General features: G+C 44.8%; 4 protein-coding genes across 5 annotated transcripts in view; 2 read left to right on the top strand and 2 right to left on the bottom strand.

Annotated features, from left to right (window-relative positions):
* Positions 1-376: 376 nt before the first annotated feature.
* On the bottom strand, positions 377-4,936 carry il12b2 (interleukin 12B 2; the record flags this gene model as incomplete). The annotated part of the gene is made up of 8 exons (XM_079222275.1): positions 377-523; positions 2,012-2,122; positions 2,224-2,372; positions 2,654-2,841; positions 2,968-3,094; positions 3,287-3,529; positions 3,626-3,707; positions 4,928-4,936. The coding sequence occupies 8 exons, from the start codon at positions 4,934-4,936 to the stop codon at positions 377-379; spliced, it is 1,056 nt and encodes a 351-aa protein (XP_079078401.1).
* A 1,501-nt stretch (positions 4,937-6,437) lies between these two features.
* Positions 6,438-9,563, bottom strand: LOC306739651 (transcription factor BTF3-like). Its single transcript, XM_079221689.1, has 6 exons — positions 9,503-9,563; positions 8,579-8,647; positions 8,357-8,470; positions 8,002-8,203; positions 7,108-7,167; positions 6,438-6,830 (listed from the first exon to the last, which is right to left on the bottom strand). The coding sequence occupies exons 2-6, from the start codon at positions 8,645-8,647 to the stop codon at positions 6,784-6,786; spliced, it is 492 nt and encodes a 163-aa protein (XP_079077815.1). The 5' UTR covers positions 9,503-9,563; the 3' UTR covers positions 6,438-6,783.
* A 401-nt stretch (positions 9,564-9,964) lies between these two features.
* On the top strand, positions 9,965-16,761 carry utp15 (UTP15 small subunit processome component). 2 transcript variants are annotated; one of them, XM_079221776.1, is made up of 12 exons: positions 9,965-10,087; positions 11,082-11,200; positions 11,311-11,403; positions 11,537-11,721; positions 12,334-12,512; positions 13,220-13,345; positions 13,537-13,672; positions 13,771-13,855; positions 14,727-14,882; positions 14,990-15,091; positions 15,248-15,381; positions 16,084-16,761. In XM_079221776.1, exons 2-12 carry the CDS (start codon positions 11,111-11,113, stop codon positions 16,382-16,384), a joined length of 1,587 nt encoding a protein of 528 aa, XP_079077902.1. In that variant the 5' UTR covers positions 9,965-10,087; positions 11,082-11,110; the 3' UTR covers positions 16,385-16,761. The 2 variants fall into 2 exon arrangements, with proteins under 2 accessions (XP_079077902.1, XP_079077901.1); XM_079221775.1 differs by having other exon boundaries at positions 9,981-10,087; positions 11,085-11,200.
* Positions 16,762-18,427: 1,666 nt separating this feature from the next.
* Positions 18,428-25,000, top strand: part of LOC306740622 (rho guanine nucleotide exchange factor 28-like) — a gene marked incomplete at its 5' end in the record, with an annotated part of 35,155 nt that continues 28,582 nt past the window's right edge. The window contains 7 exons of the mRNA XM_079222853.1: positions 18,428-18,460; positions 20,560-20,701; positions 21,330-21,439; positions 21,688-21,874; positions 23,792-23,975; positions 24,361-24,562; positions 24,752-24,827. Coding sequence (XP_079078979.1) covers positions 18,428-18,460; positions 20,560-20,701; positions 21,330-21,439; positions 21,688-21,874; positions 23,792-23,975; positions 24,361-24,562; positions 24,752-24,827 — 934 coding nt within the window. The remainder of the gene's footprint in view (positions 18,461-20,559; positions 20,702-21,329; positions 21,440-21,687; positions 21,875-23,791; positions 23,976-24,360; positions 24,563-24,751; positions 24,828-25,000) is intronic.

Below are 25,000 nucleotides of genomic sequence, written 5' to 3'. Positions count from 1 at the left end.
AATAAGGGAGGGGGTGGTTGGCACTTTGCTATAAAATAATGCAAATAAAATGCAAATGAATAAATAAACTCAACTAAAATCGTTCCTCTGTTTAGCAATAAAGCTCCCACGACATTTTGGTTTCCCAGATGCTTATAAAATGATAACAACAATAATAACCATTGACAGTTCAAACAAAACCTCAACAACATTACTTTCATTTAGATTTATTGCACGGCTTCATGTGTTGCACCATGCCCAATGTTGAATCATTATTTGACAAATACAATTGAATAATTCAGATAAATACACCCAAATATGTGTGCACTGAGATAAAAGGAGTTTGTAGACCAGCAGGATCCCAGTTGCAGTGCATGTTCCCATCAGCATCTTCTTTTTAGGATGCTTGGCTCTGCCCGGCACCTTTGTTCCTCTTCTGCTTCCTTCTCTTCTTGCACTTGTCCAAGTATCCAGACGGCAGCTCTGGGCAGCAAGACTTTGCTGTGTTTTTGCATTTGCACAGGTTCTTTTTACCCATTCTCACCTGCAATGATGTTCAATGACAGATCAGGGTCCGCAATGACGACAAGAACATTTATTATGAAACGCTCACAAACTTCAATGTGTAAAATGAAGTTAGTCTGCGAGTTCCCACTATTAATATCAATAATTACTCCTGTTACAGTTTAAGAGTTACTGTTTGTTATTTCTCCTCATAACAGTGTTATTTACTGCTCAAGCTTCAGGCTCTGCTCCAGGTGTCTCTATGCAAAGCTCTCAGGTAAGGAGGCCGGCGCCTGTTAATGAGCTGTCAGTAAATATAGATTTGAACTTTTTAAGATTTGGGAGTATCGAAATCAAATGTTGCATTTTTATTTTCATGTTCGTCTTTCATGTTTCACCAATTTCAGTGAATAACAAATGGAAAAATGCACCTCTTAACCTGCCCATGTTATAACACTGTGGGAGGAAAAGGTAACAGTATTACCGCTGAATGATGATATTTATGTAAAAAGGGGAAATATTAGAATAACACTGTAGGTGACAGCCGCTGAGAAAGAGTGTCCTGTAGCTTCCTTAACAATCTTAGGTGACAGATTTGTTCATTTAAAATAAATGAATTTAACTTGTTTATCTTCTACAATGTTGGATTACACGTACCCCCATTTGAGAACCAATGTTCTAGGGCATTTCATGAAAAAAATATGAATTATCAGATTATTCTCTGATGAAAAACATCACCCATCATCCTGGAATCTTCAATGTTGGATTACAGATATTTTATTGTAGGTTTTTCTACCAAAACTATCGGCGATTTTATCAAGCGAAATAAAAAGTATGCTTCTATTGCTAGTTCATTACCATCTAAAAACTGTTGAATATAAACATGAATCTTTTATTTAAATGTTTTATCCGGAGTAACTTAGCCCATTGATTAATTAGAGTGAATTTAGAGTGGATTTCTAATTCGAGTCAGTGGTAGTAAGCATGACATGAGCGACACAAAAATGAAGAAGGAACATGTATAAGGAAGGAAGCAATGCTCTTTTAATAGCTTTTTTCTTTTTTTTTTGCACAGCGCCAAACCACCAGAATACACAGAAACGCCAACACAGAAATACTCAGGCCGAGAAGCATGTTGTGAGAAAGCCGGTCTCCAGAGCAGACTCAACTGAGAAATGATGTCATAGGTGGATTTCCTTAGGTTTCAATGTCAAGGAGACCCATTTTCTGCCCCCTCTAGTTAGACCTCTGTGGTTACCAGAACACCCACTACTAGGGAAAGAATTTCCTTAAAATAGAAAATCTGGTTTATAATGTGTGTTTTGTGTGTATGATTTACAATAGAAAATAAATATTAAGAATACATAAATAGTTTAAATGCATAATATAAATATAATTTGTGTGCGATGGCCGCCAAAGGGAGACAGCCAGAGACACAATGGGAGAAACAGACATTGTGGACATGTAAGGACGACAAAGGAGCGGACAGCAGCGGTGGGTTTCGGGGGGAAAAACATCAGTGGGTTACATTTTTCCAGGCGGTCCACTGGCTCCAGGTGGAGTGCACCAGCGAGTCTCTGGAGCGAGCCCTCAGCTTGCTGATCCCCTTTGGCAGCAGGACGGAGGAGGAAAGGTAAATCTAGAGATTCAGACGGGTCACATGGTAAGAAAACAAAACAGAAACGCAACGCAGAGGCTGTGACGGACACAAAGAGAATCGGCAGACTTCCTGCGTTGTACCTGGCCATCGTCCTTCAACACGTATTCGATCTCGTGCTCCAGGCTGAAGAAGCTGTGAGGGGTAGACCAGCTGGACGGCGGCTCGATGCTCACGCTCAGGTCCTCTTGGCTTTCCTGACACCTCACAATCTGGGGGCTGTCGGGTTGAACTGGACGGAAGGGAAATAGAGCAAAAAAGAAAAATGTGTCATCCAGGAATCATGTAAACATCAATGTATTTACCTGCCTTCTTTCCTTATTGTACTTTAACTCTAAATGGTGCATTTTGTAACTGTTATAGTTTTTAATAGAGAATAATATATTTGTACGTCATCAAAGAGTGACTTTTCTGAACCACAACCTTAATTGTTTGGATTCAAAATGCTTGACTTCATCCTTCGTGAGTGAATCATCTATTTTTCGTACTTTGTGATTTTCCCCCTCCGCTTACCGATGTCCCTGAGGTAAAAGCTCCTGGTCGTCCTGACGACGGAGTGGTCGACGATGGCCTCGGCGGTGAGTTCCAGCATGGCGCTCTCCTCGGCGTGGGGCGAGAGCGAGTGGGTCAGCTCGAAGTGGACTCTCCCGTCCCCGAGCTGATCGCCGGTGACCCAGTGACACGACTTCCTGCCTTCGCGGCTGCAGAGGGGCGAGTGGTAAAAACACATCAGAAAGGCACACTTCTGTCTGCTTGTGGGTCGATCCGTACAAACTATATACAATACTTTTACTTAGTGATCTGTCGTTTAAAAAACTAATCCTTACCAGTCAAGGCCCAGTCCGAGGCGCACCGCTGGAGTGGGTCCAGTCACAGTGGAGCCACCGGAGTGGGACCAGTCACAGCTGAACTGGCAGTCGTAAGACTTTGCCCGACAACTGATGGAGACAGAATCTACAAAGAAAAACCATGTGAGTGAGAACAGCAAAAAACTGAGGAGGAAAATGTCACTATGGTCCATCCTCATGCACAGAGTTTCCAGACTTTACATGTTTTTGGATGTGACAATAAGTTCCTCTATTCACGAGGACATTTCTGGCACGTGAAGAGCAGAAAGAAGGGAAAATGAAACCGGCAGCATCTCACCCGAGTCTTCTTCCTCCTCAGCCTCCAGCAGCAGATAGGTGGACGATAACTTTTGAGTTCCCCTCCAGCAGCTGTATTCTCCCAGCATGGGCGTGTCCACCTCCGACACGATCAGGTTGGGGCCGTTCTGCTGGACGTCCTCCGGCGCCTCGCCGAGAAACTTCCAGGTGACGCCTCCGGACGCCTCCGCCGAGCGGCAGGTGAGCGTGACCGGATTCGGGTCGTTCCTCTTCGCCACCACGTCTGTACATTCGTGATAAGACCAGACAGACGGACAGATTTAGAAAGGATCGACTTCAAATATAAAAAAGAAACGAGCGGAGAGTGAATAAGACGTACAGCTTTCTGGGAAGTGGTCGAGTCCGTGCGCTCCGGCGAGGCTGACGAAGAGAAGCCCACACAACCACAGTGACAAGGTCTTCTGAGGAAACAGCGGGAGGAGGATGGTGTTTAAAAAGATACACTAAAACCTCAATAAATAACCACTTTAAATTAAGAAAGAAAAAGGATACTGAAAAGCTTCTTGGTTCAGAATGTAGTATGTAAGCAAAATGACCAAAGTTGAAAAGTTATTCCTTCCAATAACATTTTATTTACTTTTTAAATCAATTGCCACGTTAACTGGGCAGATAAGTACAACAAGTATATTTTTAATTCCAAGAGTTATTTCTTACCATTTTGGAAGTGGCGCTCTACAGAACAGGAATCAGAAGAGCAGAAGTACAGCGGTAGTCGTCCGGAGGATCCAATGCTCCAACTGCCCTCTGAGCATCTTTTTTATATCGCTGCATGCATCATCGTCGTGTCACTTTTTTTTTGAAGCGCGAGAGAGAAACTGAGCGGCTGGACCGCAGCTGATAAGAACTCATTGGCGTTGCATTTCCTCGACCCCTTTTTTGCATGTCAAATTTTGTCCACAGATAAAAAGTGTGAGTTTCCAGTGAAGGGCGGGAGATTAGGGGTGTTAAGTGTGGGTGTTCAGGGCCGGGGGGTTGCCCTCACTCTTTTAGGCTGAAACGCTTGCGGTGCAACGCTGCATCTTGCTTTTTAGGCAAATCCTATCCACTGCACACAAGACTTGAACCTTTTTCTGAACTACAACACTACAAGTCTCCAGATGCTCATGGGAACAGAACACATAGGAAGGAGATGATTGTCAGGTCTCTGTCTGGTCTAGTGATCTCCCTTTTTACGGAAGTTATGAAATCCGTTAGATTCACAAATGTTTATCTCATCTAAAGATTGGTCTGCGAGAGTCTGGCGGAAACTCATTAGTTGTTGCTTCACAAACGTGTTTTTGATAAAACAATTCAATACAATATTTTTGAATTATTGGTCGCACAAAACAAGCTTTCTCAACCTTTTTTCAGTGAAATATTGGTTGAAAAAAAGATGTAATACACATCGCTCTGCCATTAGTGTCTGATTTAATATCTAATATATACAATTCAGTTCATGAATTACACTGATATTTTATTGAATATTTATTAAATAACTATTTTTAAAGGATTCACGTACCCTCATTTGAGAGCCACTGTTTTAGGGCGTTTAATGAAACAAATATGAATCATCAGATTACTCTCTGATGAAAAACATCACGCTTTATCCTGGAATCAAGTCCCAGAAATTACCCAGCGTTACCGTGGGCATTTTTTATCTCCTTTCAAAAGGTCTCCCCACCTCCTTCCCCCCCTCAACAGTGAGACATTTGATGCTTCCAAAGTTATGTTAGCACACACACACACACCAGGACTTTCCCTGGCTCATTACTCATTTAGGGGGCAACAGAATTTTGTCCGGCCAAATGTCAAGCAATTTCACGAAGAAAAAACAAACTCTTTTTGCTCGTGTTCAACGATCATCTGATCCCGCCCCGCGTGGCGCCGCCCGTGAAGCACTTCCTCAGTACACAAAGCATTTGATGTTCTGCGTTTCTGACTCTTCTCCGTGCTTTCAGTCGGGCAGGTAAGCATATTTTAATCCAAGTTTCTTAGAAATCAGCATCTATGACAGGCCACGCATATTGTAACCGCATTATGACCAATAATTCTGCGAAACCTGTTTGTTCATATGAACAAATATAGCTGGTTTCAGTTCCTTAAAAACAGCATTATTCATGTTTCTGCTGCTAATTTGACGTACTTGAATAACCTCTCTTTGTCTCTGTCTGTCTTCTCAGTATTGAACTACTGGTGAATTCCCTCATTATTGATGTTGAATGAATGCAGAGCCGGCAAATACACAAGTTGATTGTGGCGGACAGGACGGCTCATACAGGGGACTTGACCAGGAAGTGTGTGTTGGTGTTTAAACATGTTGCTCTACCACTGAGCTTACAATTTCATTTAGTTTGTTTAAATATTGTTTCCGTGCAACTTTAAAGTTCCTTTTTTCTTCTCTCACATCTTCCGTAAGATAGATTTGAGTCACCCAACTTCTTTTTTTCATCCGAATCTGATGAATCAATGCAAACAAAGTCCCGGACAGTTCAACATGTTACTTGCATACGAATCCCCTAAAGCAAAAAAGAGCATTTTGAGCATCCACCCAGACGGGATGATCTCATCGTATGACTTCTTCTGTGGCCCCTGATTTAAACCTTTCCCCTCTATCATACAGTTAAATGTTCACCTTCCCCGACCGCCAGCTGATGTTCAGTGGTGCCAACAGGTGACCCTGCCTCATGTGTATTGCCAGAGATGAGGTCGCCTTAGTGCTGCTGTAAACAAACCTCTGATGTAGGAACAATGAAGTCCAGTATATTGCCGTTTTATAGAGTCACAGAAAAGATACGAGGTCTCGGGCCAGAGGGTTTGTGTGGCAAAAAAGGATCCCTGGCTCTCGCGTCCCTACGATGAAGCGGCTCTGACAGACAGGTGAGAAAGAGGCTTTTGTGGTTTTCTTTTTGGTGCTAGAACTCAATTTGGGAACAATTGGTTAAATTGCTGCTTTTGCCACACCTGTGATTAAATATACAGTATATAAATAGGAGTTATTTTAATCTGAACACAAAATAAGACAACATTGTACTCAAAAAGACATTTGAGCCTCCAGAACGGGTCGATGTGAAGACGGGAGGCGACTACTGTACTTTTTCTACGAGGAGCAGCACCTAGCAAACTAGGACTATGAGTTTGAATATGATAAAACTAACAGAATGCCTTTTGTTTTTAAAGTAATGTTTATTACATGATTCATTCCACCGATACGTTTTGGATGTGTGCGTCACGATGCAGGCGAGGCAACGCGCGAAAGAGAAAAGGGGTTTTGCACATTCCAGTGAATGAAATGATTTCCTTTGTACTACAGAACGAGGCAAATCAAACAAAAAGAGAAAGTAAACAGTTGCCATAAAATTTAAAAAAAAAAAAAGTTAATTATAGCCCAATTGTCACGGTTCCGATTTAAAAAGCCACTTTTTCGCAGATATGAACGGTTACAAAATGTGTTTGCTGTGTCAAAGGTCCGGTGAGCCTCGACGTGCTCGCTGGCGCTTGTTAGTTTGCCTCGTCCTTTGAGGCCTCGTCAAAGTTTTCAACGAGATCTGAGAACAGAAACAGTCGGGTAGAAGAGGGGTGGAGGACAGAAAAAGGGTGAGAGAATGTCGCAATGAGCGCAAAGGCATACAAATTAATCTTAATTACTGAAGATGAATATGACCCCCCCCCAAAAAAATATCATCCCTCTGAATGAATCTAGAAAGGCCAGAAACACCGACGTCGGCCTGTTGATAATGTGGCTCTTCCAATGATTCATGACAACAATAATACAATTAATGCAGCTCTTTGTTTAAAAAAGGGAATGTGTGAAAATGTGCTCACCTGGAACATCATCATCCTCCTCATCCTCCTCAGCAATCATGGGGGCTTTGTTCTCTCCGGCTGCGAGGGGAAGAAGAACAAACTGTTAACAGACATGTGAGATGCTGCCGGTTTCATTTTCCCTTCTTTCTGCTCTTCACGTGCCAGAAATGTCACACAGAACCACTGACACATGCAAACAGATCAGTAAAGTTGTGTGGGTTTAACAATTACTTTCATATTGATGAGTCTCTCGTATATATGCATTTTCAAAACCCAATTAAAACAATTTGTTTACCCAAAAAATTAATATAAACGCGTCTGATGTAGTAACAAGATAACAGGCACTATTTGTCAGACGCCTGATTTAGATCAAAGGGATTGATGTGACAAATACAAAGTATGCGGTTCAGATAATACCGTTGCATCATATGTGGGAAAACAGTCTCCAACATCAACTTGAGCCGTTGCATCACACACTCACACACGGCCGTTTAAGTACGGAGGGAAACATTAACGGATGAATAACAACGTTAGAAGACGTATGGTGGAACGTCACGTTAAGAAATTACTTTTAACACGGGGGCAATAAATAAATAAAAACTTTAAAATCCATTTTAAGTGGAGACTAGTACTCTACTACTACTACTGAGACATGTTCAGCGTGTTGATAATCGTTTGGTATCGTGCTTTTGGTTGGGACCGCTGGTGCCGTCTTGACAAGGTGCTGCCGTGATGAGCATTCAGTGTTGGCGGCTTTTCCACATTGTGGGTCTCAGTCTGAAATATTTCCAGGCTTTAGAGGATATACAGCAAGCTTTTTCACCGGGCCCTGACACTTCTTGCAGCACAAGACGACTCATTTTTGTTCTCGATAGTGACGAATCTGCGGCGTTGGCAGCCACGCTCAGGTACCTGGTCTGGGCAGGCTCTCCGCTAATCTCCTGAGGCTGGTTAGACTGTCGGCTCCCAGCTGGTTTAGGATTCCTGGGAGCATCTCCGTGAGCTGCTTGTTCTCGGCGTGCCCCGTGATCGTAAAGGTGTTGGCCGCCAAGGACGCCTGGACCTTTGGGTTGTTGAAGTGGATCACCGTCCCCTGGTTCGTGAACATGTTCACCTATGGCGAAACAGGGATAGAAGAAAAAAAAAGGGGGAAAAGATTGAGGTCAAAGTCAAAACAGTGAATCCTTCTCCAAGAGCATAAATGTCATGGATAAAAAGCCCTCTTTGCACACTGATTGCTGAGCATTTTGGAAAGAACTCGCTGTACCTCCTCAATGCCAGAGATGTTGTTGACTCCCAGTTTCTTGAGGGAGAACTGCAGCTTCTTGTCGTCCGCTGTTGCCGTCCTGTGCACCACCTTCTTCTTCCTGCGGGCGGACCCCTGCAGAGCACAACAATGATACATGAACCAATGATGCTGATAAAAATCTGGGGCGGGGGACACAAACATTTTCTTAAAAGACATTTGCCGACGCTCGTTCCAACTCACCTTGCCGCCTATGCGGACCTGCGCCTGCAGTTTGGCGAGCTTCTCCTGGTTCATTATGCACTCCTTCATCTGACACGGGGAACAACACAAACACAAATGAAAATGTAATATTTGCACACACGTTTCAGTCAATTTGGGGCCAAAACAACACAAACACATTTTCAGAAGACAGGTGGGAGACATATGAACGCACACACTCATTTAAGAAATGTCACAATCCTGGTTCCGTTTTCTACTGAACACATAGCTCATCTACTTGCATACGAATAGTTTGATTATTATTATCAGTAATAAAGAAATATGCAAAACGGTGCATGGGACTACACTGCATGATGAAAACTGCAGGCACCTAATGTATGAACGAAACAGCCCATTAGCTACACGGGGGTTTGCGATTACAATCAAGTGTCAAACCTAAAACGTCCCAAACCCCCACACCCACAAGGCCAATTTGCAAACGAACAAGAACGCACAGCTGCCAGAAGCCCCCAAAAATAGCCGCACGCTTCGCTTTTCAGTTCCTACTCGAGCTCCGCGTGAATCCGACAGAGGCTGTCGGCTCGTGGCTACGTGACCGTCGAGGCTCTTTCTGCCAAGAGGAACGTAACGAGCTCGTTTCCCCACAGAGAAGGCTCTCGTGCTCGACCCTTTCGGCCACCGAGAATAGAGGGGGCTCTTTATTTCCTTAACCCGGGGCTCTTGTAAATTATGCCAATTGAATTTGTCGGCTGGTTAGCTTGTCAAGCTAGGCAGCTAGCTAGGTAGCTAGCTCCGCCCACCCTTTCAAACCTGATGCTATCATCGCGTATAAGTTGCCGTTTCTTCCACGGCACGTGGTGCGTTTCGGGGACTTGTTATTTATCTACGAAGTCAACTGTACGAGGCTGGGGCTTCTTATTAACGACCACAGAGACGTGAACTGACCTGGGAGTGAGTAAACACGCGGGTCACACAGGCGATAGAAGCTCAGCGGAAAAGAGCGAGGACCGGAAGTGACGCCAGGAGATGGACGGTTTGCCGGATGAGCACGCTGTTTTTCAAAATATAGGCACGTGTGTCACTCGATTTCCAGTGTTTTATAAATATTAAAGTCATACTTTATGTTTCTTGGAATCGCTGAAAATATCGTTTAACGATTATGCAATTTCTACAATTGACTAAAAGTCTTTTCTAAAGAATATATTTTATTTTATTTTCTACGGTAAAAGCCTATACAGTTTAACCACTTAATTAAGCTAATTAATACATACGCATATTTGAACAAATATATCTTACTAGGTTCACTACCATTGGCATTTAAAAGCATAACATGAAGAAACGAGTGTTTCTTTCAGTGAACAATAAAGATACGACATTCAAAACGGAAGTAGTCACGGTTGCCATCATGGCGTCCTCCAGTGCACGGAGAGGCAACGTGATATCGCCTTAAAATGAGCCACTCTTGGTTTACGCCAACAACCAACATCGGTATCGACTAATTCCAACAAACCCTACGCCAACAAAAAAAGAGTAAGTAAGTCTGCAGTCCTGGACGTTTTTATAATGACCGGGAACAGTTTATTAGAAAATGCCAGGCGGCTGAAGCGCCGCGTGCTAAGCTAACTCGCACGTTGGCGCAGGAATATCGTATAATACGCTGCTCTTTTAAGTACCACTATGTGTAAAGTTACATATCGGGGAAAGGGTTATTGTAACGGTCGGCTTTCATAGTTCACCGAGCTCTTTTATGCGCGTTGATAAACTGCAGTCGGAGAAGAACTGGAAACTGCTAGCTTAGCCTTCACGAATAGCATCGTGGGTTGCGTTGCTGGTTGAGAGTAAAGTTTTCGGGTCAACTGTTACAAATCAGTCCGCGTTGTTGATTTGTATTTTCTTTAAGCCCTCTTTTTGCAGGTTGTCTTTTCGTGGATCAAACTTTTAACCCTGTAATTAGTATTCTTTAATTGATTTTCATTAGTTAATAATTATTGATTCATATTATGTTTATTCTCGTTCCAATATAGTAAATAATGTTTATTTTTTATCAACGACACATTTGAAATACTTTTGCCTGGGTTTAAATATTGTTGCTCTGCACGTGCTCAGTTTGTCTAAAATGTGTGGGTTCGGGTGTTCGATGTCAGCAGCAAGGTGGCGCTCAGGATATTCAAAGAGACACGAAGTGGTGTGTCTGTTTGTTTTGGTCGTGCTGTCCCGGCCTGAACTGGTTATATGATGATTTTTCTGAGTGATCCATCGACTGAATTTGATGATGATTCTCAAGAATTCTGACAAACCTTTAACCAGTCGGACAGACATGAGGCCTTTCCACTTTTTTTTGTTGTTGCGAGTTTTCTTATTATCAACAACACACATTTGAATAGTTGTCTGGATTTGAGTATTGTTGGACTGCACATGCTTAGTTTGTCAAATCTATTTATATATCAATATAACGTTATTAACTGACCAAGAGTGTCAAGTCTCTCCCATGTCTATAACCATGTTTTTATTTTCTTTATCTTAGCAGAGAGTGTTTCGTGAGCGGCTCCCGAAATGGCTTCGTATAAACCCACCAAAATCCAAATCTACCCTAAACTGGGTGAGAAAGTCACACAAGACACGCTGTACTGGAAAAACTACAAGGTGAGCCTCTTCCACCGAACGCTGTCTTAATGTTCCTGTGAGAAGAAGAAAAAAAGCCTTGTGTCGTTCCTTGTTCTTAACTTTGCATATATGTGTTTCTTCCTCCTCAGGCTCCGGTCCAGATAAAAGAATTCGGAGCCATCACGAGCATCGACTTCTCCCCGGTGGCGCCGCACAACTTCGCTGTGACGGCATTCACGAGGGTGCGTTGGCTTCTCTTACGTGAATCCCATTATTTCGTGTCGGTGTGCTCTCTAACGCTGTGCCCCCCCCCCCCCCCCCCCACACACACACACACACACACACACACACACACACACACACACACACACACAGATCCACATCTACGGGCCGTTCTCCCAGGAGCCGGTGAAGACGTTAACGCGCTTTAAGGACACCGCGTACTGTGGGAGGTTCCGGTCGGACGGTCAGCTGCTCGTCGCGGGATGTGAGGACTCGGTGGTTCGGCTGTTCGATGTCAGCGGCAAGGTGGCGCTCCGGATGTTCAAAGGACACACAAAGTAGGTGTTCGCCCGCGTGTCGCTGTCTTGATTGTTTTGGTCGTGCTGTCCCGGCCTGAACTGGTTATATGATGATTTTTCTGAGTGATCCATCGACTGAATTTGATGATGATTCTCAAGATTTCTGACAACCTTTAACCAGTCGAACAGACTTGAGGCCTCTCCACACTCAATATACTTGTAATTTTTTTTTGTTGCTGTTTTTGAATACTTTCACAAGGGTTGTAAAAAAAAAAGGAACTTTTACTCTTTCCATTCTTACCTTTCACAATAAAAGCCCTACACATATGCACTGTTTACCAGAGGGAACTTGACTTTCCTTCAAAGCATTTTATAACAAGGAAACTCAATAAAATGGCGTACAGTAGCTCAAGCTGCACAACAATTGAGCTCAGACAGTCTGCCAGGTTCTGCTCTCGGTCAAAAAGGATCCCGACAGTTGGCAAATCTGTAGCAACATTTTATCGGAAAAGTGTCTGCCTGTACAAATAATTCTGATGCGGAATATTTGCAAGCGAGTGCCTTTTTTTTTTTTTTTTTTTTTTTAAATATAGTTTTCTGGTCGTGAAAGTGAACTGATGTTAATTCTGTCTCGTTTCCTTTTCCGCTCAGGGCTGTCCACGTCACGGACTTCACCTCGGACCGCTACCAAATCTTCACCGGGTCCGACGACTACACCTGTCGACTTTGGGACATCCCGAACGCCACTGAGCTCAACAGCTACAGAGAACACACAGACTATGTCCGCTGTGGCGTCACGAGCAAACTCAACAGAGATCTCTTCATCACTGGTGAGATGGAGGCGAAGGAACAATTAAAGCGAGGACGGTCTTTACCGGACGTTTTTTATCTTTTTGTAGCCGCTAATGAACGTTGTTGTGTATGACGGGAACCGTTGGATGATGATCTTTTGAGTGATCCATCGACTGAATTGACTGATGATCTCAAGAATTCTGACAACATTTGAAACCATTTCACAGACTTGGTGAACTGTCAGGATTTCTGTCTTTCCTGCTGGGATTCTTGACAAGTAAAACACCGAAATAGGACAGTTTTTCCCATTTAGCGCCTGTAGCCAGTACCACTAATGAAAGTCATCCGTCAAAGTGGCCCTTAAGGTGGATTGATGTGTCAGCAACATAAATATCTCTAGAATAATTAATAGGCAAAGTCAGTAGTAGGCACAGAAAAAAATAGCCACACTAATTAAACACAAATATCTGCTCCTGGGTTGTTTAGCCCAGTTCAGACGTCAACACTGAACCGCTTTAGAACGTAAACCGCTTCACCGGGTTTCAACAGCCAATCGGCTCGTGGCAAAGACAGCCGATCAAGTCGGTTACAAAGTGACAGCGTCCGCTGCCATCGAGACGACCTCGTCCATTCGCGTTGGAAACCTTTGGTCCGAGCTGCCTTTCACCTGCTGCCACTGCAGGTAAGAGGTTGAAGGAGTTTGGTCTATTTTTGTGACTAAACAATTTTTGTTTTATTGTCCTAGGATCTTATGACCACACACTGAAACTGTTTGATGCCAGAGCAAATAAGAGTGTGATGACCATGGACCACGGCCAGCCAGTGGAGAGCCTGCTTCTCTATCCCTCAGAGGGGCTCCTCGTCTCTGCAGGTAGTCGGCCGTTAACAATCATCACTTTTTACAGGGGGGGGGGGGAAGTGCCCACTCGTATTTGTATTTAAGGAGTCCTTCCTCCTTGTTCGGGCTGCTGCTTGGACTTCAACTGGGACAAAAAACACCTGGAATTGTTCTCTGCACCATTGTATATCCAGGGCACTAAAGTTATTCTTGTCCCTCTTTAGGTGGGCGCTACGTGAAAGTGTGGGATCTGCTAAAAGGCGGCCAGCCCCTGGTGTCCATGAAGAACCATCACAAAACTGTCACCTGTTTGTGTCTCAGCAGCAACGGACAGAGACTGCTGTCGGCTTCTCTAGACAGGTACGAGGGGGAGGACATCGTGCATGTCTGAAATCTGCTTTTTTGAATTATATTTGTTTTATTTTTTATATATCAACCTTCTTTTTGTTGTCTTCCAGGCACGTGAAGGTGTACAACACCACCAACTACAAAGTGGTCCACAACTTTGACTACGCTGCCTCCATCCTCAGTGTGGCTCTGGCTGTAAGTTCTTGTCATGATTTGAAGCCGAATGAAGTGTAGAAAGGTGCACAGCAGTTTGATTACATCACCCAAAGGAATGCAATACTTTTTATTTGGATGACTGAGGTTGCAACAAAATAAAACCTCGGATCAGGGTTCGCTTGTGCCGGAGGGGCATCAGAGGGAGCCGTTTCTGCAGCAGCCAACAGAAATGTCTGGCAATGCCAGATTTAAATCAATGGATGAAACGGTACATCCTCTCCTCTTGGTCTTGGCATGATGAGGGTTTCCAGAGTACAATGTGCAAGCCGAGTGTTTTTGTTTGCTTTTGGGCTTTCAGTGCTAATTTTCCTTGTCAATCAGCCGGCAACCTCCTGGTCTGAAAAGTGAAGCCAATGCAGAAGTGCCTTCAACTTGCATTCTCTCTGCTGACCAGCAGGGGGCGGCGACTCTGGTTGGAAAAAGAAAATAACTCTACTTCTCTCTTGGTTTATTCCCCCAGTAAACATTGTAATCATGACTTCATGGTCCTAATCTCTAGTTTCAAGTCTTCTTGAATACAGCATGATGTTCATTTAGTAAATTATGGTCCCATTTAGACTAAAATGGACCATAAAGCAGGATTATGCTTTCAAACTTTGAGATTGCAGTGGCCAAAATGCTTCAAAACCACTGTCCCCAAATCAGTGGGCGGCGCCACTTCCCGTATACAGTCTGTGCCGTTGGATGATGATCTTTTGAGTGATCCATCGACTGAATATCCTGATGATCTCAAGAATTCTGACAACATTTGAAACAATTTCACAGACTTGGTGAACTGTCAGGATTTCTGTCTTTCGTTTCCTGTTGGGATTCTTGACGAGTAAAACGGCGAAATGTTATTTCTCCTCAGCCGGACGACGAGTCCATCGTCGCGGGGATGACCAACAGCATCCTGAGCATCAAACACAGGAAGAGCCCCGAAGAGTCGAACGAAGTCTCCGGCCAGCAGAGGCGACGGCCGTCGTACCGCGTTTTCGTGAAGGGGAAGAACTACGTCCCCAAACAGGTGCGTTCACACCTGGTCCACAATATTCCTCAAGATGCCTTTTTTTACATTTCTGCTTTATTATACAAGGCTTTTCTCCATTAACTTCCTTGTTTCTCCTCATCCAGGATGATTATCTCGTCAGCAAGCCAGTGAAACAGCATCTGGCCAAATACGACACTCAGCTGAAGAAATTTAATGTGTCGAAGTCTTTGGATACGGCTCTGGAGGTACGCACTTTATGTATTTTATAACAATACAATCAGTTGGTATCATTGTCTTGAATGGCCTTCAACTTTTAAAGTTGCCTTTTCTCACACAAAGTTGCAGAAAAGGTTTAGATTTTAACTTGTATATCAACAAAGCATATCCATTTGTTTTCACAGACGTGGACAAGACTGAGAAAGCCCGAGATCACGGTGGCCGTCATCAAGGAGCTGGATCGAAGAGGAACGCTGAAGAACGCTCTGGCGGGACGGGACGAGCAGGGGCTCGGCCGCTTGCTCAACTTCCTCATCGGGTAAGAAACGGAAACAAAAAGAAAGACCCTGCCAGCTGTTGTGTGACAGGAACCGTTGGATGACGATCTTTTGAGTGATCCATCGACTGAATATCCTGATGATCTCAAGAATTCTGACATTTGAAACAATTTCACAGACGTGGTGAACTGTCAGGATTTCAAGTGAAGATGCTTTTGTACATGAGAATATATTTTTTTTTTTATACTTGATATTTTATTTAGGTATTTTTTTATAGTTTAACAAGAAATGCAACCTTCAAAAGTAAGAAAGAATATAAGAAATTAACCATGCACCTGGCCAAGTAGGGCCATAAAGAAAAATATATAAATAAAGTATGTGTGTGTATGTATGTATGTGTGTGTATGTATATGTGTGTGTATATATATATATATAAAAAAAAAAAAAAAAGCAGGTAAATAAGAAAACAAAGTAATCAAAACAACCATGCAACACTTCAAAAGCATTGTCAGTCAATTGTGTCAACCATAAATTCATTCCAACATACAGATATATTCAAAGAGTTCTATTCACAGGGTTTAGTTGTAAACTTGTATATATGGGGTTGCATCTTGGTCTTTTTAAGAGACACGGAGCCTCTAGAGCCAACAATCCAGAAACCTGTGAGATTAGGGAGGGCGAGTCACCTGCCAATTTCCTTATTTTGACATTTGGTATCCCCTGTTTATTCACTTCTCCTCCAGCAACGTGGTCGACCCCCGGTTCGCCCCCGTGCTCGCGCCGGCGGCCGAGATGATCCTGGACGTCTACCGGCAGGTGATCGGCCAGTCGCCGCTCGTGGACCGGCAGCTGCTGCGCCTGCAGGACCTGCTGGAGCGGGAGATCGACTACCAGCAGGACCTGGTGGAGGTGCTGGGCATGTTGGACACCCTGTTCGCCTCCTCCCTCCCCAGGATGGAGGTGGCGCGGCCCGGCGCCAGCAGGGCGAACGGCCTGGCCCAGGGAGAAGCGGGCGCCTCGAGACCGCAGCTTCAGGCCACCTGAGGCCTGTCGGCGGGGCAGCAGCTCCAGACTTGAGTTGGAGTGCCTTTCACGACTCTAAATCCTCTCTTTCGAAACAGTCGGACACACACTTCCTGTTACGGCGTTGACAAACATTTTGGGACATATTTTTACGAGACGGACAACGCTATGGCCGCATCACAATAAATAACAAAAAGAGGACATGCGTTTACCGTGTGAAGACTGTGTGAATGGGGAAGTGTTTTTATTGGCCGTCTTGTAATTACACTTTCTAACTGTAAATGTGATGTTTGTGCGAGTTTCAAAATGATTTAACTGTTGACGTCTGCTTCTGTGTTTTCATAATATTTTGGCATTGGCAAATGTTCAATAAGCAGATGTAAATAAATCTTTGTAATATTGAAACTGACCAATCATGATTGTGTTGAAATCAGTGGCGGGCCGTGAGTTTTAGACCAAGGCCTTCAATGCCGTGTGTCCTGGGAGTTACTGTTGGACTGACCCACGCATGCACTATTACGGGCATGGAGGTCACACGGTGTGTGTGTGTGTGGACCGACCTGCGGAGCTATTTTAACCTTATAAAGCACCAAGCCCCCCTGCTTTTAAATGTTTCCTTCATTATCGCCGCAACCATGGTTGTTTAACTTCATCTAAATTGCTACAATACCGTGACCCGTGTGAGAAGAGACATGTGGTATATCAAACTATTTCCCCCTATTAGTACCTGTATAGTCACAAACGGCCTGAAATTGTATTTTTCAGTGGACTTGTCTGAGTCTTTTGACGATCGAACACACAGAGGCATCTGCAACAGTAACACAACCAGCAGTTCACTCACCACATGCACATAACCCTCTGTGCACAAGGCGTCATCTGTAAATCCACCAGCAAGGCCTGAGATTAGGGGCAAATTATTATAATACATGTAGTGTATTTGTGAAAAACAATTAAATTATAAAATAAACTATAACTTTGTGATTCTGTTTAGGCCAGCAGTGACGTCCCACCACTGGTTAAAAAGGGTAGAAGTCTCAACAAGTGGAGTCGTCCGTCTGCTCTCCTGCCGCCAGAGGGCGCTGTAGCGTCAAAGACACGCTGAACTTTCATGCAGAATTAGATGGAGGAATTTGCATTGGAGCAGACGGAAGACGGAGAGCATCAACGGTGAGGGAGGAGGAGGCTGCCGCTCACATGGAGGATAAACAGCGGACAGCGCGTAACACGTGAATTAGCAGCTCGCAATAAATTTAAAAAAAGCGGAATGCGTCCCAGAGTTTGTCGCCCCGTTTCCGGCCGAGCGGACGGTCGGTGTTTTTCTTCTGCCGGAGTTTGAGCTCCTGTGAACAGGTACGTCAATAACGTGAACCCGCTTCTAACTAACGTTCGCTGTTGACTTTATTTATTATTTTTTTCCTTTTTCTAAATTGGCACGGAGAGACGGAGCCTCGCTGCGGATATGTAGGTCAACGGTAAACGTCACTCCAAGTTCAATTAATGTGAGCAAAATGCACAAATGTCTCTGAACCGTCGTGTTTTTAGTGCTAAATGTGCGGCATTGTGTGACCATGAAGCCAGCGCACTTCTACTGAAACTCACTGACGCCTGTTATGATTGTGAGCGCGTTATTAATGTAATGTGACTGCGCAAGAGACGCACGGAGGACGACTTTAGCGCACACACACACACACACATATGTAAAGCATGCCTGCAAAATAAGATTGGGGGACTATTTGGATATCTGGTGCACAAAAAAAAGCATCATTAAAATCATTATTCACACACTTGAGATCAAAAGAGGATGCTGTCTCCATCGGTGGACCTCTGACTCCGCTTGGCACAGATGAGTTAAAAACTGTTTTGATCATAATCTCTTCAGGATCAGAGGAGAGAGGCAGAATAACCAGAGGAGTCACGTGGGGCAACACTGATGTGAATTCTCCTTGTTTTTCTCTCTCTCACTAACTCTCTCTCTCTCTCTCTCTCTCTCTCTCTCTCTCTCTCTCTCTCTCAAATGTCTGTTTCTTAATGTCCACATTTGCCTGCAGCTGCCGGGCGCTGCAGATGGAGCTGAGCCGGAGGAGAGTGCCTCTGTATGTGAGTATGTGCTCAAGCTTTGAGACCAGTGTCTCCGATTAATCTCAAAAGAGAAAAAAATCTCTGCAAATTGAGTTTGCAATGCAGTGAGAGGTCAGCAGCCTCATGTATGTGTGTGTGTGTGTGTATATATACATTATATTTTATAAATTGTTGTGGTCATGACCAATGCTTAATGAAAATACAACAATTGTATCTTAAAGGAACAGTTTTGTGCCCATGTAATTAATCATATTCACTAAAGTCACTGTATGGAGTTAAAAAAAATAATTGCTGTTGGATTATTTGAACACTGAATCATAGAGGGGGAAGAAGAAGTAACCATATCCATCATTTAACAGTGACAATAGCAGCCTGGCATGTTGTGTTATTAACTAGCAAATCAGTAACTCTGTGATTCATTCATAGTGATGTGTTTTTGTATTTGACTTATTCAGAGTTGGTTCAGTTTGCTTTTAGCGGTTTGTCAAACATGAATGAGAGCTAATGCTTCTCTGGAGATCAAAAGGGGCTTCACACTATTCAGTCGCTTGAATCCTTTCTCTTCGTGTTCAATGCCGGTTTCCTTTTCTTTTTTTTTGTCAAGGTTACTTAAAGGTCACCGAACGTTTACTGTGACCGCCTCTCCGCCAGAACCGTTTTAATGGGAATCAGTTTGCAGGTATTTGGTTAAAAAAAAAACACAGAAAGGTTTATCCATGTTGAGGTCAACATCTATTCAATCACACAGGGGGGAGGAGCCACAATGAGGGGGGAGGAGCTGCGGGGCCACGACTCTGATTTTAAAAGTGTAGCGTGTAGCGTGGTTAACGTCTGAAGGAGGGCACAGGAGAAGCTGTTCAGAGTCTCTGGTGAACAAACCCTCCGGCAACTGTCAGAGAACACACAAAAAAAAGTGGAGAAGCAAACCTGTAGGTGGGATTAGGAGAGAGGATTACTCCTCTGTGATGTTCATTGCATTTCAAGTCTTTTTGGGTCTACCTTCATTTTTCTTCACCCTGCCTCAGTCAGAGGGTTGACGTGTCCAGAATGAAACCATTGGTCTACATTTCATTTAGCTGGCGCTTTTATCCATTTCCACTTGTTCTATACACCGTAGACGCGGCAACGGGGAGCAATTCGGGGTTAAGTGTCTTGCTCAAGGACACATTGACATGGACTGGCGGAGCTGGGGGTTCAAACCATCGATGCTCTGGTTGAAAGACCACTGATCCTCTGTACGTCACTGTTTGACGGAGGGAGATCTCCTACAATAGATCTCCTACCCTGCAACTGGTGGAGCTAAAGAAAACAAAATAAAAAACGGGCTTGCTGCCGTTGATGATTTTTTTTCTTCTTTTTCTAATATTATAGATAAGAACAGTTATGCTTTTATTAAACTTTTTCTTAAGCTTTTTTAAAATAGTATCCTTCTCTTTCTCTTCTGCTTATATTAAACATGTCTTGAATATTATGTTTTCCCCCCATCATAGGTCACGACTGCAATGATATACATTTCCTTTTTTCTTTTCTGTCATTCCTTAAAACTCAACTTCCAGCTTTGGTCTTGACATCAAAACTCAGCTACTGTATCAGCTCAAGTATCCAATAACTTGAGATGACACCCTGCCCTAGATAGAGCAGTGACCTAGAAACGTCTCCACCTGCGTCTCTCCAGTGAGGCTGCCTCGTCACACGCAGGCAAAGTTAGTATTTAAAACATTTTAAAGGCTACTAATCATCCCACATGTCAACGTGACCGCTCTGCCCTCCCTCACCTTCCTCTGCCTCGGGTCAGGAGTGTTCTGGCCTGTGGGGATCAGGGCCGGTCTTTGCAGAAGACGTGAAGACATTCCTCTTTTTATTGAGGGGGGGAACGTCTTATTCTTCCCTCCAGAGGCTCGCTGTCGGGGGATTTGCTGTGCTTTTGGGGAAATGTAGAACGCCGGATCAGAATGGAGTCCTCATCTAAAAAGAGAGCACGCGTCTTCAGGAAGAGAGATGTGTGTTTTGTCTCTCTGGCATCATCGCATCCCTCTCTCTCTCTCTCTCTCTCTCTCTCTCTCTCTCTCTCTCTCTCTCTCTCTCTCTCTCTCTCTCTCTCTCTCTCTCCTCCTCAGGGCCAGGCGAAGGTCTTTGCGTTGCTGGAGGGGTTCGACCCGGTGCCGCCGGACGCAGAGGTCTACGTCGTTCTGGAAGGATCCACTCTGGTCCATGTCGCCAGGGCTCAGAGTGACGTCATGCTCTGCTTCATAGTGCCGGGTATGCTCGTGTGTGTGTGTGTGTGTGTGTGTGTGTGTGTGCTATTGGGTGTGTTTTGCGGTAATTTGCTACATTTTTATAAACGTTCAAATGCTGACAACCCCAGGATGGAGTATCCTGTCTGTGATATACTCAGGATCACTATATCACTGCATCACTATTTCACTATTCCCCCCCACCACACACACACACACACACACACACATGCACATACAGTACACCGTCTGTGGCTCGAGGTCTGGAAAGGCACAGAATCTTATCAGCTTCCTCTCAGGAGGGAAACGGCTCCACAAACAAAGCGTCAACATTACGGAGCCTCCGTGTTGGTCGACGCAGACTGACCCTGCAGCTCGCCCCACAATGGCGGCGCTGTTAAGCGCAGGTCTCCCTCTCCATCCAAAAAGTAGAAGAAAGGGCCTTTGATGAACGGATTTTCTAAGGCACTTTCCAGGGTTGAAATTACCTACAGATTGTTTGATTTTTTTTTGTCGATAGATTTGTTCACACCATCAATTTCTGCCCATTTTATTGCATTATGTCGTTAACGAGAAGGCAGCTTCACACAATAAACATAGCATTAATCCGCCCTGAGTAAAGTCTGGCTGTGTTGCTGTGTTGCCCTCTTTAGGACACAACCTGGCGGAGGTGGTCTCTGTCCAGGCCTACCTGTGCTCTGAAACCACACCCGTCACCTGGGTGGGCGGGGCTTCACTGGAGTACGTCCAAGATGACGCTCAGGTAGGGACGATAATACAAGGACCACCCTTTCACGTTTCACGTATAGGTTTGTGCAACCACCATGGTGAAACGGTTACACACACACACACACACACACACACACAGAAGAGTACACATGTTCTTCATGCTGTGCAGCAAAAAAGTCATACAATTCTCCAAATGTTGTTTTCCATCGAAAACCAAAAACCATCAGTTGCATAGCAGTAGTTTTGACTGTACCGTATTCATCATCGCCGCCTCGCTCCCAGGACCTGGCAGAGCACCTGGTGGTCCACGGGCACTGCCTGAGCTGTGGCGATCACCGGGAGCTGAGCAGCCTCTTCAACCTGGGCCAGGAGCGCTCCCGCTGGGCCATGGACCGCCGCGCCGCCCTCGCCATGGCCAACCTGGAGATCCCCCGCAGCTGGAACGTGCTGGGGAGCCGCGGTGGAGACGGTGAGAACGGGGTTATTCGATCACGCTGAGCGGGCTTTCCTGTGTCAGAAGCACACCGGGATTTTTATTTCATTTTTTTCGTTACACAACAATATCTGTGAACGTTCTCGAGATTCGATATGGACGGTTTAGGAAGCTTTGTATTTGTAAGACGTTGCTTTCACGGGGAAGATGCAGGGCGGGAAGGGAGGTGAACTCATCTCCCCCCCACACACACACACACACACACACACACACACACACACACACACCACCATCATTCCCATGTTTCATCCTTACTGGGCTCAAATCGGAAGTGAACACGGTCACATGTGTGCTTCTGTTGAATTTATCAAAGCCAATTAAGCCGCATGTAATGTGGTTAATAGAGCCTTTCCTTCTGGAAGTAGCCCGAGGCAGAGCTCAATAAATCTGAGGGCATGTGTGTGTGTGTGCATATGTGTGTGTGTGTGTGTGTTTGCGAGATGCCACCATCTGTTTCTATGATCCGAGTGTTTGTGTGGGGCCACCTACACAAACGACAAACTGGATTTAGCATTAACATAGTTAAGGCAGTCTGTTTCATCGCAGCGTCTCCTTCTAAATGTCTGCAGTTAATTCGATAACGCTCATGACATCACCGCTGCTGCTGTACGCGACCGAATTATACATACTTTTTTCATCAATAACATTTAATCTGGTGCGTGCCGTTCGTACCAGACTAAACCAGGAGAAACTGGAGATGCTAAACCTTGTTCTGTCAAAAAAAATAGCTTGATTGGAATCTCTGTAGCGGCCATGAAAACTTTGCATATTTTTTTTTTTTATTACAGCTGGTACAGGTGTTATCTTTTGAAGGATGTCTTTATAGCTCGACGAGGCCTGCACCCTGGTGCAGAATGCTCTCGGATAAAGAAAGAAGCTTCTCAACCTTTTGTAACTTAAGGACATCTTTTGATAAGAAATACAAAACAGAACATGTAAAAAGAGGAAAGATGAAGTGAATATGTGTTATGCCACTGTATTAAAACATCCATTCTGCTTACCCTCACCATCACTGCCTACCATTATGAATCCACATTCAATGTATTTAGGCTGCGTCATGTCCCACGTCAGTTTTTCATTAAAAAAGATATTCCATATTCTTTCACTGCATTGAAACTATACTTTTTTGGGATTATTATGTGTTGTATTCATGTAAATCCTTAAGCACATTTTAGATTTGACATTAACAAGCTGCCCACTAGATGGCGCTCTGAGGCTGACCTGTGGGCGCTCGGCCCAGCGGTTGCAAACAGCTGCTGTAATTATTTCTTCCACCAGTATCTGGCATAGAAGGCCCTTACAGTCTGTGGGTGCAAGGGGCTTATTAGATGAATATAATCTTTAAATAAGTCAATTACAACTGCTTTCAGTTTAGTTTATATTTGAAAGAGCCCACCTCAAACCCAATGTGTCAAAATGAATGTGCTGGTTGCACTGGTCACAAACGCTGCCAATGTTAATGAATGAGAGGCGCTGTGTCCCAAACACGACAGAAGTAGTGACAGTAGACTCATACGTTCACTGAAGGAAGACTTATTATACGTTTTGCTGACTTGCAATAGTCCACAGAGCTCGATTCCTTCGCTCTCGCCAGTCGCTTGAGTGCAGCTGATTGGCCGTGTTACCTGGACTGCTCACAAAAAAGCTGTCACCACTTTGCCTTTATTGCCTCGAAGTGGGTCAGTGGAGCGGAGAGATCCAGCTCAGCGGGGGAGAAGAAATCAACCATTGACATTTAGGTTAATTATCAAAAGGAGGTTGGTATCAAGACGACATTCTCGGTGTCAGTTTCACCGTGACTTTCCCCTCCCCTTTCCAATCAGCAGCTGTCTTAAATCCCTCCGCATACTTTTTGTTTGTTGTTACATTTCTCCCCGTCGTTCTGTTCTCCAGAGCGCCCCCTCCGGGAGTCGCCCCTCCACCTGGCCGTGCGGTGGGGTCTGTGCCGGCTGGCCGAGCTGCTGCTCTGTCAGCCCGGCGGTCTGATGGCTGTGAGTCTGCCCAACGAAGAGGGAGTCACTCCGCTCCAGCTGGCGCGGGCGGCGGGCCACAGCGAGCTCCTGGAGCTGCTCACACAGTAAGGCTCGGGAATCACGGGTTCAGCCGCGCGCAGCGAGGGGAAAAGGCTTCTCCTCGGGCGGAGAGAACATGCATCCGTGAGCGCGACCGGCTTGTGCTTTTCAGAGGGTCGGAGCCGACGACCTTGTGTGGACAGGTTGCTTGAGCGGACGCATAGAGAGAGAGTTCATGTACACACACACTGCTAAACACGTGTTTGTATTACTTGTCAAACTCAGGATTATGTTGTGCCCAATCAGTCAGGCTCAATGTGGATCCATACACCTTGAGGCTTGTTTACGAGGCAAATGAAAAGTCTCTCTATGCATATTTTTTAACGCTGTCTCAGTATATCAATTCTAATGTTGTTTTTTGGTTAAACTAACCCACCTGTTGCGCTGCAGCCCGCCCAACCCTCTAGCCACGCCTCCGGCAGGTCTGTCCCAGGTGTGGGCGGACCGGTCCCGCTTGCTGAGGTTCTGCCACGACACGGGGAACCTGACGCTGACGGTCCGACAAAACCTGCGCTGGAGCTCCGAGGAGAGCCGGCACGCTGACGTCCTGCTTCTCAGGGACCGGCTCCGAGATGAGGACTTCCTCCGAGAGGTGAGTTGGAGGCATCGCCGTTTACTCGTGCAGACCACTGTCAAGTATGACCAGGCGTGCAAATACACCTGCAGTTTAAATAGAACATTTACAAACACAATTCTGCAACTGATGTCCCATTAGAATGAAGCATGAAGAATGATTAGTTTGCTGCATCTTCTGACTGAAACATCGCCTTTCCTCCCACAGATCAAGGCTCTGAGGAGGGAACGCGTGGAGAACATCTCAGGGAAGGAAGAGCTGGTGGAAGATCCCACGGAGAACGGTATCACACTTACATTCCTCATGTGTTTGAGAGGCCCGGTCAAACTAAACCACCCAGTCTTCTCTGGCGGTTCTGGTTCAGGCTCGATGCTGTGTACACTGACTGCTCTCCTCTGGGGTGTTACGGTATTGCAGGTCTAAAATCAAGAGTAAGACGGTAAGGAAAAGGGGAAA

The sequence above is a fragment of the Taurulus bubalis genome (assembly GCF_910589615.1).
Source record: "Taurulus bubalis genome assembly, chromosome: 8".
NCBI lineage: Eukaryota > Metazoa > Chordata > Actinopteri > Perciformes > Cottidae > Taurulus > Taurulus bubalis.
The sequence above is the reverse complement of the archived record's forward strand: the minus strand, read 5'-3'. Positions and strand labels throughout refer to the sequence as shown.

Coding starts and splice junctions, on each gene's coding strand:
- LOC306739651 (XM_079221689.1), bottom strand. CDS start 8,647: ATGAAGGAGTGCATAATGAACCAGGAGAAGCTCGCCAAACTGCAGGCG. Junction 8,471..8,578: donor AGGTCCGCATAGGCGGCAAG/GTGAGTTGGAAC, acceptor TGTGCTCTGCAG/GGGTCCGCCCGCAGGAAGAA. Junction 7,168..8,001: donor GGAGAGCCTGCCCAGACCAG/GTACCTGAGCGT, acceptor TTCCCCTCGCAG/CCGGAGAGAACAAAGCCCCC.
- utp15 (XM_079221776.1), top strand. CDS start 11,111: ATGGCTTCGTATAAACCCACCAAAATCCAAATCTACCCTAAACTGGGT. Junction 11,722..12,333: donor ATGTTCAAAGGACACACAAA/GTAGGTGTTCGC, acceptor TTTTCCGCTCAG/GGCTGTCCACGTCACGGACT. Junction 12,513..13,219: donor CAGAGATCTCTTCATCACTG/GTGAGATGGAGG, acceptor TTATTGTCCTAG/GATCTTATGACCACACACTG.